At 37.4% G+C, this 16,839-nt stretch overlaps 1 protein-coding gene across 4 annotated transcripts; it reads right to left on the reverse strand.

The window, feature by feature from the left end:
• Positions 1 to 9,100: 9,100 nt before the first annotated feature.
• LOC145237071 (uncharacterized) lies at positions 9,101 to 16,839 on the reverse strand. 4 transcript variants are annotated; one of them, XM_080099792.1, is made up of 10 exons: positions 16,691 to 16,839; positions 15,676 to 15,734; positions 15,325 to 15,455; positions 15,067 to 15,231; positions 14,692 to 14,835; positions 14,491 to 14,619; positions 14,220 to 14,408; positions 14,062 to 14,150; positions 13,863 to 13,982; positions 9,101 to 9,562 (listed from the first exon to the last, which is right to left on the reverse strand). In XM_080099792.1, the coding sequence occupies exons 2-10, from the start codon at positions 15,700 to 15,702 to the stop codon at positions 9,486 to 9,488; spliced, it is 1,071 nt and encodes a 356-aa protein (XP_079955918.1). In that variant the 5' UTR covers positions 15,703 to 15,734; positions 16,691 to 16,839; the 3' UTR covers positions 9,101 to 9,485. The 4 variants fall into 4 exon arrangements, with proteins under 4 accessions (XP_079955918.1, XP_079955917.1, XP_079955920.1 ...); XM_080099791.1 differs by lacking the exon at positions 16,691 to 16,839 and adding an exon at positions 16,353 to 16,624; XM_080099794.1 differs by lacking the exon at positions 15,676 to 15,734 and having other exon boundaries at positions 16,691 to 16,837.

Below are 16,839 nucleotides of genomic sequence, written 5' to 3' on the forward strand. Positions count from 1 at the left end.
GTCCTCTTCTCTCATCTTCGATCCAAAATGCTTCAGGCACATCCAGTCCGATGAGCAACAACATCGTTTAATGGCGTTGTGAATTTTATGTCACGGAGATGTGACCATTTTTTTCTCGCATCTATTTGGAACAACGGGTAAATTGTCTACCGTAATCACATGTGGCAGGTCAACAACTCCTGCGCCATCTAGCGGCCTCGCAGATAGACTAACGACAGAACCTTTGTTGTTCTGGGTTTTCCCATTAATCGTTGAAAGCGTAAATTCAATCTTGTCACCTGTTAGGTTAAGTAATTCTATAGCAGCCGTCTCGAACACATCGTCGTGTTTGAACCCAAATCCAGAAAAGCGCAATTCTCAACCTCCTTTCCGTTTTTACCACTGAGTCTTACTGGGACGATATTCATATACACGTTTTGGTCAAGTCTTTGAGGCACTTCCATTATTTTCTGGATCTGGCCTTTGCTCTCTTCGCTGTAAAAGATTGACCGACTCGGTTTCAGGTAAATCATAAGGTAATAGCATATGATGTCGACACCGACATCCTTCTACTGAACAAGAACTCTGCAATGTACAATGCCTTGCGATGTGACCTTTAGCTTAGCAAAACAATTGTCACAGAGCCTAGCTCTCCGCACTATACGCAGCCGTTCCCCGAACTGCTTTTTCAGCCGTTTCCCCGAACAGCATTGGTTCTCTGTTAAAGCGAACAGAAAAGGTGTCGCAATCGGCATACACAGACAAATGGCCGAAAAACTTAAGCAAGAAATATGTCACGCTAAGAAAGTTGTTATCACTTAGCTCAGGGGTGCACAACCTTTTTTCTATGACGGCCGCTTCGCAGGTCCTTATTTCACCAACGGCCGCCAATTGCTTGCTTGATTGTGTGAAAATGACTGGTTTAAAAAATTAGGTTTATATCATATATATACCATTTAAAGCCGCCTGAAATGCTCAGATTAATAATTTCTAACTTTCTGCATAGGTTATCTGAACGGAGCTAACTGTTTATGACGTCATAATGTGTATTGTGACGATTGTGGTGCCTATTTTTTCGCATTGTTTGCACACAATAAGCGGGTAAAACCCTGGCGCATATGGTTACTACAGGCTGGTAATCTTTTTTCCAGTCTCACGAAATCTGTTTAGAGCAGTTTGAAAATCAAAGTATTTGGCAAAATAGTTTTAGTTACGTCACGGCTTACGTTTAGTTACATGTATTTTAATGAACATGTTCACGGCCGCACAAACTCGTCTCTGCGGCCGCAGGTTGTTCACCCCTGCCTTAGCTGCATGAATACACGGTAATGTTAGAAATGATACCTACAAAAAACTAAATTAGATCAACCACTAACTGCGACTACTAAAAAGTCTGTTCACGGCACAGAAAGAAACTGTAAAACGTGGTCAGGTCAAGATCGCACCACTAATGACATCATACGCATTGTTACGTTTGGAGATTACTAACCAATCAAGGTAGGTGCTTTGTTCAATGAAGTCAGATCACTGGCGTGAACTAGAAACAGAGAAAGAAAGCACATACATGCGAATTCTCTCTGTAACAAATGGTATTTTTATTACTAATCTTGGCCAACCTAAATAGCATCAGCATTTTTACAGAAATATTGTTTCAATAACCCTCAGTGCTCTTTGTGCAACTCATTTGTATTCAGCAAATTTTTGTCTGATATTATTGTGTGAATTTTACAAACTGGAGAGTTAACTCAAATTTGATTGGCCAAATTGTTAGAACTTTAAAAGTTTCTTTAGTCGTAGTGGCCTATAACCTTAAGAATTCGCAATTGTAATTGTTATGTCATATTATTTCATAGTTGTGACATTGTATGTCGTTGTTTTCCAACGTACGGCACAGCCTGTTCTTTCACTTTGCCACACTATATCTGTTGGTATTTTTAAATTACGGTTTTCAATAGCCTGACCCTCGACTTACTTTTTAGATTTGTTTGGCCCTCAAAGTAGTTTGAATTTTAGGCCCCAATTTTGCGTAACAACTGGCAAGTAAAACGTACAAAAGAAAAATTAACGCCGTTATTAATGCTACATTTTTACAGCTTCAGTTTGAAACGACTGATTGCTAAAAATAAAATTGTAGTTAAGAGTGTGGGGGCGGCCGTTGGTTTGCTGCACTTGCACACATGGCCCGTCGCTATTGTGGACTGAAGGTCAGTGTGTTCCCACTGTCCAGTGCAGGAGTTGGTAACCCCGCATGCGGCCTTTTGGGGTAGTAAGTGCGGCCTTCGATGTCAAATTCTCTTTAAAGACCTTGACATTGCACGCTACATCGAAAAAAAGAAATATGTGAAAATACTATTTTTATTCACCTTTATTTCCTTTCTTAGATTACTATTTAATTGGTTCCAGACCAGATGTTTCCGCACTAGTTTTTTTCATGAGACCACTAAGAGCTTATTGCGCAACTATCTTATTTATGTGACAATTAACCAATTGCTTTCGCATGATGCAATGTTTTGGATTGGTCTGTGATGTAACAAACGTCTCTTAGACTAGATCAGTGTTTCTTAACCTTTTTAGCGCTTGTACCCCTTGAGCTTTCTTGATATTTTCTCGTACCCCCTCTCTACAATGGCCGACAGAAGCAAACAATAATGCGAATTAATCTCAGTGTATTTATAACTTACGTGTTGAATGCATGCATTAAAACAGTCTTGTAAGTTCAACAAAATTTACAGAACACCAACAATCAGTCAATTAAAATCAACTACACGTAACAAAGTAACTTGTTACGCATTCTTCACAAATATGCCTAAATAATGTATAATTTCACACCGACTGTCGTACCCCCTGCTTTGGTGCTTCGTACCCCCAAGGGGTACATGTACCCCTGGTTAAGAACCCCTGGACTAGATCATAGATAGGCATAAAAAAGAATCTGCAGGTAAAATAAATCCTGAATGTTGTAGAGGGAAATTTATTTAGGTTTAACATTGCATTCAGCTTTGACCGTGCTATTTGGAAAAAAATACAAAAGACCATTATGTAAACAAAACTGTTTGGAAACCACTGTTTTAAACCTGAGAAATAGACAATGCGGCCTACAAGAGTGTCGACAAAACGTTGGGTGACCTTTATGAATCAAAAGGTTCCCAACCCCCGGTCCAGTGTGTTCCCAGTCCTGACTCCGGAGCCTAGAGTAGAGTTTACTCCAGTGCGTAAAGTGTTTTATTAAACGAATCGCAAAACCTTATATAGCGTAAAACACGCAGAACAAAATTCAGCAGGGAACACTAAATCACTTTTGCAGGCACACGGCTGGAAACACAAGCTTCCTGACTCCGTAACAAAGGCAAATTGCGACGGCTTATCCCCAACGCACAAACAATAGTACATAAACAATTTTATATTGTTTTTCGCAGACTGATAACGTTTTATGATAGTTTTATGTTTGCAATTTACGTTGTTTGACTGATGTTATTTTTTAGTAGAGCTGATAACATAAAACTCACAGTAGAAAAGTTTACTAAAAATTTGTACTTTTTTAAAAACTAAACCGTAATTACGTTAACAAATTAATATACTCCTAGCGAAAGTCTTCCTATAGAGTCTAGACAATTCACACCTTAAATGTATAGAAATAATGTTAACAGTTTGTTCTATCACAAACACGACTCAACATGTCAAATTCAAATCGTCTGGGTTTGCAAAAGTATTTTCTGATGACGTCACAAATACGCAAATACAGGTTAAACAACGGGTGGCTTTTAGAAGGCTGTTAAAACTAGTGATGCACCGAACCCGCGTAAAAAGGTTCGGGCCGAAACCGAATATTCGGCCATGGGGCCGAATTATTTCGGCCGAATCAGGCCGAACCTCAAATTCCCTTTCTTATGGATGTTTTCAATTGAACCTTGTGTTGTTGATGCGAGTGAACTCAATTTTGACAAACTAAAATCACTTTCACAATGTGTAAGCTTTACTAAACATATATTTTTTGCAGACTATGTACTGGCTCGTATTTTATAGATACAACAAATAGTTCATTTTTGATGTTTTATATGGGCGAAAAGGAAATTTAAGGCCTTAATTCCATGCAATAAAAAAGTTCGGTTTCGGCCGAATTTTCAAAAAAGTTTGGGTCGAAACCGAAACATTGGAAAACAACGGGTTCGGCCGAAATGTTTCGGCCCATCGAAACTTCGGTGCATCACTAGTTAAAACCAGTTTCGATTTGTGCAAGAAACGTTGGGGAAAATTCTTTTACATTTGTGCCGCAATTTCGCTTTTGTTCATTAGAATTTTTACGTGGACCATTTTGTCTGTTCGAAATACAGCAAAACACCAGATAAATATCATAGCTATCGTAAAATCGATTGTTTAACACGTTGACTGCCAACTACGAGTTATCTCGTAGTTGCCGATCTAGCCAGGCTTGCCAGATACGAGTATACTCGTAGTAGACTTATTAACGAGCTGGCGTCTCGAACTAACGTCGTGGATGCGTTGTGGCAACACCGAGACACCCTCACACCAGCATGTTACCTACGAGTTAACTCGTAGCATGGCACAAAATATTTCGACTGGCTTTTTTCAGAAAGACACTGAAACATATTTGGCAAATTTAAGCACAACATAGGAATATCCCTTGGCAGTCAACGTGTTAAGCCAAGGTTCACCAAACTTTTTTCACAGCGGGAGGATAATTTTAACAATCATGCGCGAGGCCGCAAAGGTTGCAAGCCTATCGCAGCCTTTCTCAAATCGGAGCTCGTAAGGCAGTTTTGACGGGACCGACATGGGTTTAGTCAAGTGGTTCTCAACCTTTTGTGGACCGTGCCCCCCTAAAAGTAACCTTGTGAGGCCTGTGCCCCCCTTAGAAAATTAAAACGACAACCCGTGTTGGAATTCGGTACTAACTTCTGCTTTAAACAGATCGAAGAGAGTAAACAAGAATCCGTAATCGTAAAAAAAACTCAATATAGACAAATAGTGTGGGAAATAGTCAATTAAATTACGGAATAGAGGTATTTGCAGCACACAGTTAATTATGTGCATTAAAAAATCAATTGGCTTTTAGCGATTGTGCCCCCCCAGAATATAGCTCGTGCATATATTGGTACAACGTCATATAGAATACATTTTATCTGGCGGTCCCCCACGAATAGCCTCACCACTTCGTTAGGAATTGTAAAATTGCACGAGCATGAATGTGATCATGGTGTTAAAACAATGGAACAACCAAAACTAGTAGACAAAAAGTAGACAAAAATTTTCTCGGCTCAACTAACAGCGGTTTAACCCAGTGGTTCCCAAAATTTTTTTCTTTTAAGGCGCATTTTAGAAAAAACAAAAATTATTTGGCGCACTTCGAACATTTGAATAATTTTTTTAGCTGACAAAGGCACTAACTTTGAGGTCATAAAGCCGCTACAGGTCACTCTCATAGTTAAATAGCCTAGTTGAACATCTCAGAGACGTGGAGCATGTTGGCCTAGTGGTCTAAGCACCTGGTACTACTACTCTACTTGATTGATTTTTTTTTTTTTTTTTTTAATGATAAATAATAATAAAGAGCGAAAAACGGTAACAAATTACATCACACTTCAGTACATAACAGGCGACACCACTTTTTGCGGTAAGCAAGAAAGTTTCCACGTTTTTTTGATACATGACATTCTGATACACGCACTAAATTAAGGAAGCGTACAAATCTAGATACCGTCGGTTTATTTTCACTACATTTGCATTGGTAAATGACATATCTGGCACATAACAACATACAGTTCACCAATTTATCGCCGGATCCACCATTGTGGACACCAAAAAGTAAGTTCACGGGAGGTAACGTCAGTGGGACTCGGGTTCTAGCACTAATCCATGCACAAACGTTTTCCCAATACAGTCTAGTTACATGACAAGAATAAAAAACATGGTAAACGTTTTCTGTAGCATTTTTACAGAATGTGCACAAGTCGGAGTCAATTTTCCCAAAGGAGTGCAATATTTGGTTGCACACGATGGCATTCAGATTTAATTTAATTTGAAAACTTCTCAACCTATTTTCAATAGTGGAATTAAAGTTGTTAATATATACTTCTCGCCACGGTATCTCAAAATTTATGAAAAGCTTGTTTTTCCAAAATTCTTGGGACTTAACTGGCACGCGAGCCACGCTGTCTTGTAGCTTTGTGTAAATTGTTTTGACGCTGTTTGTGTCTTTAATAAGATTCAATATATGTTCTGACTGAGTTATTTGTGGGTCGATATAGTTTTCTGAGTCCCATTGCTCAGGCAGACTTGAAACAAGTTTTATAAATTGAATGAACTCTGCGTTATTAGCCTGAAAATTAAATTTTAACGCCAAGTTGTCGTAAGTTTCATACTCTCCTTCATTAGTCAATAGGTGTTCATGTAACATTACGCCAGAGTCGATCAGGGGTTTCATACAGAAAGTTTTAGATTGGTACTTAATTTTTTTGTTCAGCCAAAGTGTCCTTTCTGTCGATTTTGGTTTTAGCAGATTTAAAGTGTGTATGCAACTGACAAGGGTGTGGCGCAGGGTTCTCAAGGGTAAAACACGTTTAACCTCGGCTCGATTGAGCGATATAGTTGCATTTAGAAAAGCGTTAACTCTTTGTCCCCTTAAGTACGGTGCCTCGATTTGTTTCCAATCCGCAACTACGCTTTCATCAAAAAGTTTTTGAAACCATTTAAGGTTTAGTGCCAGAATATAATTTTCTACATTAATCATTCCCGCCCCTCCCTCTTCGATACTTGCGCACAGTGTTGTTCGTTTGACCCTTTCCCATTTTGATCCCCATAAAAAACGGAAAAGTATACGGATTAGTTGTTTCAAATATTTTGCTGAAACTGTTACGGGCACAACGCAAAGTTTGAACGTCAACATTGGCACCAGTAGGCTTTTAATTATTGTTACTTTCCCCAGTAAGGAAAGACCCCTTGTCGACCATAGGTTTGCAATAACTTTGATCTTTTGCAGTATAGGTAAAAAATTGTATTCTAGCAATTTTTCATCGCTGCACGTCGTGGTCGGAATTACAACCCCCAAATACCTAGTTTTTTCAGAAGGCCACAAGAGCCCGGCTTGTTGCATCGGTTTGTGGCAACAAGATCGTTTGGAACCAACAAAAAATGCGTTTGATTTGTTCATATTTATTTTGCATCCCGACATATCACCAAACTCTGTGATTATACTTAATGCTTCGCGAAAATCATTATCGCTGCCGGAGAGAAACAAAACGGTGTCATCCGCAAACATGGAAACTTTAAATTCTTTGTCATGTACTTTTATACCCAAAAAGTTCCCCTGTCTTAACATTATTCCGATACATTCAATACTTAAAACAAAAAGCGTAGGAGACAGAGGATCGACTTTAAATGGCGCAGATACAAAACTGTTATTAATTATTGCCGAAGTCGGGTTTTGGTAAAAACATTTAACATATCTAATAATTGTTGGGGCAAAACCAAAAGCTTCTAATGCAGAAAACATAAAATCCCAACTTAACGTATCAAAAGCTTTGAATATGTCCAATGACAAAATTGCCCCTGGAATATTTTGGTGGTCGGCACTGTCTATAATATCAAATAGAAGTCGAATGTTAGTACCAATGTATCGATTTGGTATGAAACCATTTTGGTCAGGAGAGATTACATGGTTCAAAACTGACCGTAATCTGTTGTTAACTGCTTTAGAGGCAATTTTATAATCAGCATTTAGTAGCGTAATTGCCCTATAACTACCTGGGTGAAGCGGGTCCTTATCCATTTTGGGAAGAAGAGTTATAACAGCTGTGGACTGCGAAGGGGTCAAATTTCCATTTTTTTTCGAATAACTCCACGCCGCCGTAAAAAGACCTTTTAGGTTTTCCCAAAATGTTAGGTAGAACTCGGTGGGGAAGCCATCGAGTCCCGGTGACTTATTTTTGCCCATGTCTTTTAGTGCGTTTAAAAACTCGGTCTCCAGAATTTCAGTTTCTATTTTTTCCATGGCTTCTAGCGGAATTTGGGGAAGTCCCAACGATGCTAGTTTAGATGCATCAGAGTTGCAAGCGGGCCCAAAATCTGAGCCCGAACCCGGCCCGAACCCGAAAGTATAAGCCCGAAGCCCGGCCCGAACCCGAAACGTTTTTGAGAAGCCCGTTTAGGCCCGAAATTTTGATTGACAGGCCTATCCACGAAAGCCTTGCAACAAAGGATGAGAAATAAAAAAGAGAAAGACAACAAACACAATGAACAATAGTAGAAAATGGCGTAAACAATGTGTTTTAGAGTAGGGTGGGCATTAAGTCTAAGCCAGAGACTTGTTACTTAGCTGAGTGATTTTATTTAAAAAATGGCGGACACGGAACGCAAAGTCAGGCCCGTTTTAAGCCCGTTTCCTCACAAATACCTAAGCCCGAACCCGGCCCGAACCCGGCCCGAACCCGAACCCGAAAAGCCCGGCCCGACTTGCAACTCTGAGATGCATTGATGTTTTTATGTTGGACTTTGTCATCCCTTCTATACAATTGTTCATAAAATTTCGCTAAGCTTTTCAGAATTTTCTTGATCTGTAAGGATTTCCGATCCAGAAATTAGGCGATTTATACTTTTCTTTTCGCCGTCGTTTTTCCAGGTTTAAAAAGTATTTCGTATTTTTTTCTCCGTCTTCAGCCCAGCGAGTCCGACTACGGGTAATGGCGCTGATTGTTTGGCGCTTTAGAAGTTTATCTAGTTCATTTTGAAGGGCACATAAATTGTCGTGTAGTTGGTCACGTTCCGTACCCGTCGTGTTACAAACAGCATTTTGAATTGTGACGATATCCTTTTCTATTTTCGTTAGTTTGGCGCTGTTATTCCGTTTTTTTTCGGATGCATACCGGATTGTTTCCCCTCGGATCACAGCTTTTAAAGCGTCCCACATGACATGCGGATTGATGGCGGAATCTTGATTGTCCGTTTTATACATGTCAATGAGGGATTTAATCTTTTCTATATATTTCAAATCGGTCAGGAAACTCGCGTTTAGTTTCCAGTAACCCTTTCCACGTGGTAAGGGATTAACGGCGACCTCTAGGGCGAGCATATAACTTAGTGGTCGGACATGGTCCCAGGAACAATGTCGACGTGTTTTACATTTTGTATTAGATCATTGCCAAGTAAATAAAAATCAATTCGAGATGCCGCTGGGGGATTTTTCTGAACCCTCGAGAACTTTTTCAGCATTGGGTTTTTGTGGCGGAAGATATCTGTGAGGTTGAAATGATTAATGTAACGATGTAAAGGTAGCAACATTTGGGTTGGGGAAAAGCTAACAAGAGTTCGTAGTTTACAAACAAAACACCCTAGTTACCTTTACCTAATATATATCAAAAGGAACAGAGCACCCAAAAACACAAATCTGCATCATGCAACAAGTTTCAATGAACTAATGCAGTTATAACCAAATTGTTAAGGGTAGGTGGCCCCAAATCACAGTGCTATGTTTTGGAAGAATGTGAGCCATATTATCCGAGCAAAACTCTTCGTATGATGTCATTGGATCTTTCCTCTTCATCTTCAGTTTCGTATTCTGAACTGGCAGCTGTAAGACACAAACAAAAACAATTTACGATTGTTCTGAAGGAAACAAAACTTAGTGTTGAGTTTTGTACAAATGAATGACTTTTTTAATCACCGAACTGATGACATTTGAATGTCAGGCAAAAATTTTTGGCAATTTATAAATATCATTTCAAAACTTCAAAAAACTAGAAGGGTGGCTTAGCACATATTGCCCTTGCATATACACTATAACCTATTTTAATACATTGATATATTTCCTATGCTTATTTTATATTGGGTCCCATACCATCTACTGTCTTTTATAACCTTAGTTGTTTCTGCAAGCAGAAACTCATGGGTCCCCACACATGCAAAGTTGTAGATAATGCATTTTAAGAGATAACCATGTGAACGTTTAGTGTTGTAAGGTAAAACACAGTGGCACTGGGGTTAAATAATAATACTATGTAGAGTACAAACTATATAAATTTAGATTCACCCCAGATATTGTTTGAAGTATGTCCTATTTTACATTCCTTTTCAAAGAAACGAAGGAGTAAGTAGTGGCATAACGGGGTAAAACAAAAAATAAATAGCAAATTCTACAAGCTGTCCGGTTTTCATTCAATTCGAACATTGTGAAAAGGGTCACCCATTTTAGGAATTAGTTGGTTAAGTTGTGGTGCTACAGGGCAAAACATAACATTTGAGGACTTAGTATGTTTAAAAAACTTTGCAAAATTTCATATAATTAGGACGTTTTTCAAAAGTTCATTTATTTTAGTGGGCTAGTTGAGTAAATGTTGGGGCTACAAGGTAAAACACATCTATTGAAACCTAAAAATAGCATAGTCCACATACTACCCAAATTTTATCCAATCTCGACACTGTTTAAAAAACTGACCCATTTTATGGGGCTAGCAGGGTAACTAATGGGGTCTGACACATAAACTAAAAAAATAGGAAACCTCAATGACTCAATCCAGGGGCTTGTGGGGTAAATGTTAGGGCTACAGGGTTGAACACAACAATCGACAACTATAAATGGCCTACTCTACAAGCTATCCAAATTTCAGCCAATTCTGACACTGTTTACAAACTCACCCATTTTAGGGGGCTAGCGGGGTAAATACTAGGGTTATTTGGACAAACAAAGTGGGATGCACATTTACATAACTTTATCTACCATCTGTATAAGTTTCAGCCACATCCATCAAACATTTTGATAGAAAAACGAGTCGGACAAACTTTGGGAAGAAAAATACCCATTTTAGGGGGCTAGCGGGGTAAATACTTGGGTTATCAACAAAAACAAAGTGGGATGCACATCTACATAACTATATCTACCATCTGTGTAATTTTCACCCAAATCCATCAAACATTTGATGGAAAAACGAGTCGGACAAACTTTGGGAAGAAAACTAGAAGGGTGGCTTAGCACATATTGCCCTTGCATATACACTATAACCTATTTTAAAACATTGATATATTTCCTATGCTTATTTTATATTGGGTCCCATACCATCCACTATCTTTTATAACCTTAGTTGTTTCTGCAAGCAGAAGCTCATGGGTCCCCACACATGCAAAGTTGTAGATAATGCATTTCAAGAGATAACTATGTGAAAGTTTGGTGTTGTAAGGTAAACGCAGTGATCGGCACTGGGCTTAAATAATAATACTATGTAAAAACATAACATTTGAGTATGTTTAATAAACTTTGCAAAATTTCATATAATTAGAATGTTTTTTAAAAGTTCATTTATTTTAGGGGGCTAGTTGAGTAAATGTTGGGGCTAAAGGTAAAACACATCAACTGAAACCTACAAATAGCATAGTCCACATACTACCCCAAATTTTATCCAATCCCGACACTGTTTAAAAAACTGACCCATTGTAGGGGACTAGTGGGGTAACTAATGGGGTCAGAAACTCAAACTAAAAAAATATGAAATCTCAATGACTCAATCAATAGTACTGCAAAATTTCAGCCCAATCCGCCAATGTTTAAAATTCGACCACTAGAGGTGTTTTGAGCAACAACCGTTAATGTTTCAGATGTCATAGGGCTGTTAACAACCCCCTAACTAACGTTCACCAAGCAATCCACAAAGTCATAAAAGAGTAACATACAACTGCTTGCCCTTGTAACACTATTGAGCAACAGAAATCTTTCGTTTGTGGTGCCCAGTAACATACAAATACGTTTTAGACTTTAGGGGCTTGTGGGGTAAATGATGGGGCTACATGGTTGAACACACCAATCGACAACTATAAATGGCATACTCTACAAGCTATCCAAATTTCAGCCAATTCTGACACTGTTTAAAAACTCACCCATTTTAGGGGGCTAGCGGGGTAAATACTGGGGTTATCAACAAAAACGAAGTGGGAAGCACATCTACCATCTGTGTAAATTTCATCCAAATCCATCAAGGATTTGATAGAAAAACGAGTCTGACAAACTTCGGGGGAAAATACCCATTTTAGGGGGCTAGCGGGGTAAATACTGGGGTTATCAACAAAAACAAAGTGGGATGCACATCTACATAACTATATCTACCATCTGTGTAAATTTCAGCCAAATCCATCAAACATTTGATGGAAAAACGAGTCGGACAAACTTTGGGGAAAAAATACCCATTTTAGGGGGCTAGCAGGGTAAATACTGGGGTTATCAAAAAAAAACAAAGTGGGATGCACATCTACATAACTACATCTACCATCTGTGTAAATTTCATGCAAATCCATCAAACATTTGATGGAAAAACGAGTCGGACAAACTTTGGGGAGAAGAAAAAATAAAAAAAAATAAAATAAAACAAACAATTTGAGTAAAATCAATATGTGTCCCCTTCAGGGAAGGGGACCCATAATAACCCATTTTAGGGGGCTAGCGGGGTAAATACTAGGGTTATCAACAAAAACAAAGTGGGATGCATTGTTTTTGTAAACAAAAACTAATGGGTCCCCACACGTGTTTGTGCGGATTTACGGTAAACAAATGTTGCGGTGATTTTTAGATTCTTAAGGACACATTATTAGAAAGCATTAACCCAACAATAAAAAAAATTGTTCGTATTCTTATTGCACTATTATTATCATATAATTACAAAAACATTAAAAAAGAACGAAACAAATACTTTAATTTAATCTCTTGCTTTGACCCAGATACTGTCGGCCAAGGACGGGTTTTAAACACAATTTTTTTTTTGCTACAAGTGTACACATAACAAATTGTTTTTCATTTAACTTTGTTTCGCAAAACCATTGACCTGTAGTAACCTCTCAGGGTGCACACGCCAAACGACTGTTTGACCTATTGACACCGTTTTCAATAGCACGCCGCCCTTACTGTTCAACAACACCGTTTAACCTAATTTATACATGCCTTGAGTATTGATTCCTAAATTGATTGCAAAAAAACGCTACGTTATGACGAAAGAAAGTTCTGAACTGTGTTAGTAATACCTACTAGTTGATCTTAAGTAACCCGTGGTCACGCGGCGGCCGACCTGACAACGAGCATTTAAAAAAACATTTATCTTGCAAAAATGTCAAGTTTTTTTGTTCATCTTTATTTTGATTAACAAGTTTTGCTTGACATATACGAAACTGAAGCACGCTTATTAGGTTTAAATCATGTCATAGGTGTGAAACCTTTGCCAAAACTGAAAATATGAGTGATAACCTAATAAAACGAAATAGCATTGCTGTGCAAAACAGCTGATTTCTGATCACCAAAACGATGTCTCGTAAAACGTCTGTCCGACGTCAAGCTGAGCCCTCCTGCTATCGTAAACCAATGAGTTACTCTCTTGGGACTTCTGCCTACAGCAGTGGTTCTCAAACTTATGCGGATCGCGTACCATGCACATCTACATAACTATATCTACCATCTGTGTAAATTTTAGCCAAATCCATCAAACATTTGATGAAAAAACGAGTCGGACAAACTTTGAGAAGAAAAAAAAGAAGAAAAAAAAGAAAAACAAAACAATTTGAGTAAAATCAATATATGTCCCCTTCAGGGAAGGGGACCCATAATTATAGTGACATAGGAACACTTTACACAGACTTGAAAAGTAATTTAATCATAAACATTACTGCCAAGGTACTGGTGTATATAGAATACATCGTTCAGACATTTTGATAATCTCTCATGTATTCTATATACACCAGTACCTTGGCAATAATGTTTATGATTAAATTATAGTGGCATGTAGTTGGGATAATAGTGAATTTTAGTTAATGTTTAAACACATATTTGGGGCTGTATGAGTAACCACTAGTCTGAACAGAAAAAAATGTCAGAAAACAATATGTTGCACAAAAATTACCTGAAGAAGTTCCAGATGAAATACATTCTGGTGAGCACAGATATTGCATTAATGGCAGTCGATATTTACCACAAAAATCAACAAATTTGATTTGCTTGTACTTGTGTTCAAAGTAAACACCTACACAAACATAAACTGTTATTAAAGTAAGTTTTTTTTGCAAAACTGGCACAATGATAAGTATGTTATAAATACCAACCTGCACATTTGGGATTTGGACATTTGCTTGCAGAATTTAAATGCTGAATCAGCTGGGGTGGCAGGCAACTTGTTGTGTAATTGGTACCACTGCCAAAAATTGTTAATTCATTTACAATTCAGAAAACAATGCCAAAGGAATAAGTATAAATTACAAACCTTAATGCTATACTACGACTTGCAATTTCAAATAGAGTTGGTGGGTCATATGCTAAATCATGTGCAAATCTAGCTACTAGTGGATTTCCTCTCAAACTTAACTCAGCAAGAGAAACCAATGACAAGACTTCTCTTGGCAAATAATGCAAAACATTATTATGCAAGCTTAATGACTTCAAATTTGTTAGTCTGAAAAAAAAGACATTTGTCAGCAAAAATAAGAAGTAAGAAACCAACAGTCATTGGGCACCAGTTAAATTTAATAACATACTTGGAAAATGAGGTTGGTATAGCTGTCAGTTGATTGTCACACAAAGAGAGTGCATTTAAACTTAACATGTCACCAATTTCATTGGGGATAAAGCGGATTGCATTTCCACCAAGATATAAAACCTCCAATCTAACAAAAATATGAGAACCTCAACTTTGTTTTCACACAAGACATTTTTGTACTGTAACTTTGCAACCATACTGTATCAAATTTGTGATGTGTTTTGGAATTTCTCTTAAACCATTTCCTCCCATTAGCAACGTTTTCAACCGAACCATTTGGCACAGAACTGGTGGAAAAACTTTGAACATATTTCCACTTAAATTCAATACCTCCAACTGCAATCTGAATTACAAAATAATAAGCATGGATAAACTGTGGAATATAAAACATTAAAATTAACAACATTATAATACAAAAATAAAACACATTTAATAAATGTTTGTTGAACCCTACCGGAAGTCTACAAAATTACAACAACCAAGCTCACTAAGACGGGGCATAACACAACACTTTGTTTGATTTATTGGCATTCTTACCAATTCCACAAAAATTTAAATCAATGGAATACTGTACCTGCATAATTCTGGAGGAAGAAATGTTAGGCGGTTGTTTGTTACATAAAGCTCCTTCAGCATTGTCAGGTTGGACAATTGAGCAGGTATTTCACTTAAGCAGTTGCTACAAACTTTAAGTTTTATCAAATGCTTGAATGAGCAGATGAACTTTGGATGAAATTTACTGTAAAAGCAAACAAAATAATGCAATTTTTTTCTAATTTAGACAGCATATCAGAAATAAAACACAAGCTAAATATATGTAACATTCCTATACCTAATAAGATTATGAGAGGCATCAATTTCTTCCACAGCAACAGCAGTAGTTTCAGCATCACTTTTATCTCGATATGCCATGGAATTTTTTGTTGGTAAGCTTTGATGTTCATCATTTAGTTCATTCAAACCCTACAAGCAATAAAGCAATCCATACAAAACAGTTTCTTAAACTAAGACTTAGATTTTAGCTGAGGTGCTAAAATTACCTGTTTCTTGCAGTTCAACTAACAACCCTAACCATATATTTTTTCAACAAAACATTTTTGTAAATTTTTTCTGTGTACTATAAATCCTATGTTTGTGTAGGTTTAAAATATTTGTTGCTAAAAATCTTTGTTTTAGCACTTACCTTCCATGTTAAATCCAAAAATTTCATTTTGTTCTCACTTAAAAATGTCAATATATTATCTGTGGATTATATTACACACACAAAAAAGTTTGTTTTCTCTAAAACATTGAAAGCAGTGGCATTAAAATGAACCATTCTTATAAATCAGGGGTGGGCAACAATTGTTACTGTGGGGCCAAATACGATAGCCAAAATCCGATCATGGGCCGCACCTGTGTATAACACAAGGTAATTTTACTTTGTTGCTTACCAAATATGCTTAACTACAAGTAAAATTCGCTTTTGATTCTTGTCATGTGTTGCCTGGTCGCAGATAAATTGCATCGGACGCATTAATCTTCTCAAAAATATATAATATTTGGACTCGTTTGTCAGTATATTTGAAATCCAAGCGTCTCTGCGGGCCGCACAACCTTTAATCAAGGGCCGCATTTGGCCTGTGGGCCGCAGGTTGCCACCCCTGTTATAAATAAACCATGGAAAAAACCACACTATAGTGTTAGTGTATATATTAAACTGTAGATATAGATACACATTGTTCAAGTAAGAAAACAAAAAAAGCATTTTAACAATCTATGCACAAAAATCAACTATTATGGGTCTCTCATGAATCCTAACAAAAACTTACATAGAGTTGCCACACAACTTGGATGCTACTCTGTTTTCGAATCGCTTACCTGTTTGGCTTACGTAAGATCTAAGATGGTTGAATCAGAGACTACTAAGCAGTAAGCAGTCTCTGGTTCAACCCAAGGGTTAAATTTAGAACTGCTGAGTCACTGTGATAGGGTAAAATTACCATACAATCATGTACCAAGCAAAGTAGTCATTGATACACGGAAACAAAAAAAATATCGTACGTACAATTAATCAACCGCAACTCCGCAAGTACGGCAAAGTGCAATGTTTATTGCAATAATGTTAGAAAACTGTAATTATTGTTTTCAGATCAATGGATAAAACTGTTTAGTAATTACGTATTGAATAAAACCGATCATTTTCATTCAAAACTTACTTTATGGTGTATGACTTATGATGAATGAGTGCTTCCAATGCCAATCTTTTAAAGATATGGGCATATGGCAAAAATAGATTGCAAATTCGGTTAAAAAAGAGTTTTTGCTTTTTTGCTTTCAAGAATAATTTTCTTACGGTTCAGATAAC

The sequence above is a fragment of the Phallusia mammillata genome, chromosome 7, assembly GCF_965637545.1.
Source record: "Phallusia mammillata chromosome 7, kaPhaMamm4.hap1.1, whole genome shotgun sequence".
Taxonomy (NCBI): domain Eukaryota; kingdom Metazoa; phylum Chordata; class Ascidiacea; order Phlebobranchia; family Ascidiidae; genus Phallusia; species Phallusia mammillata.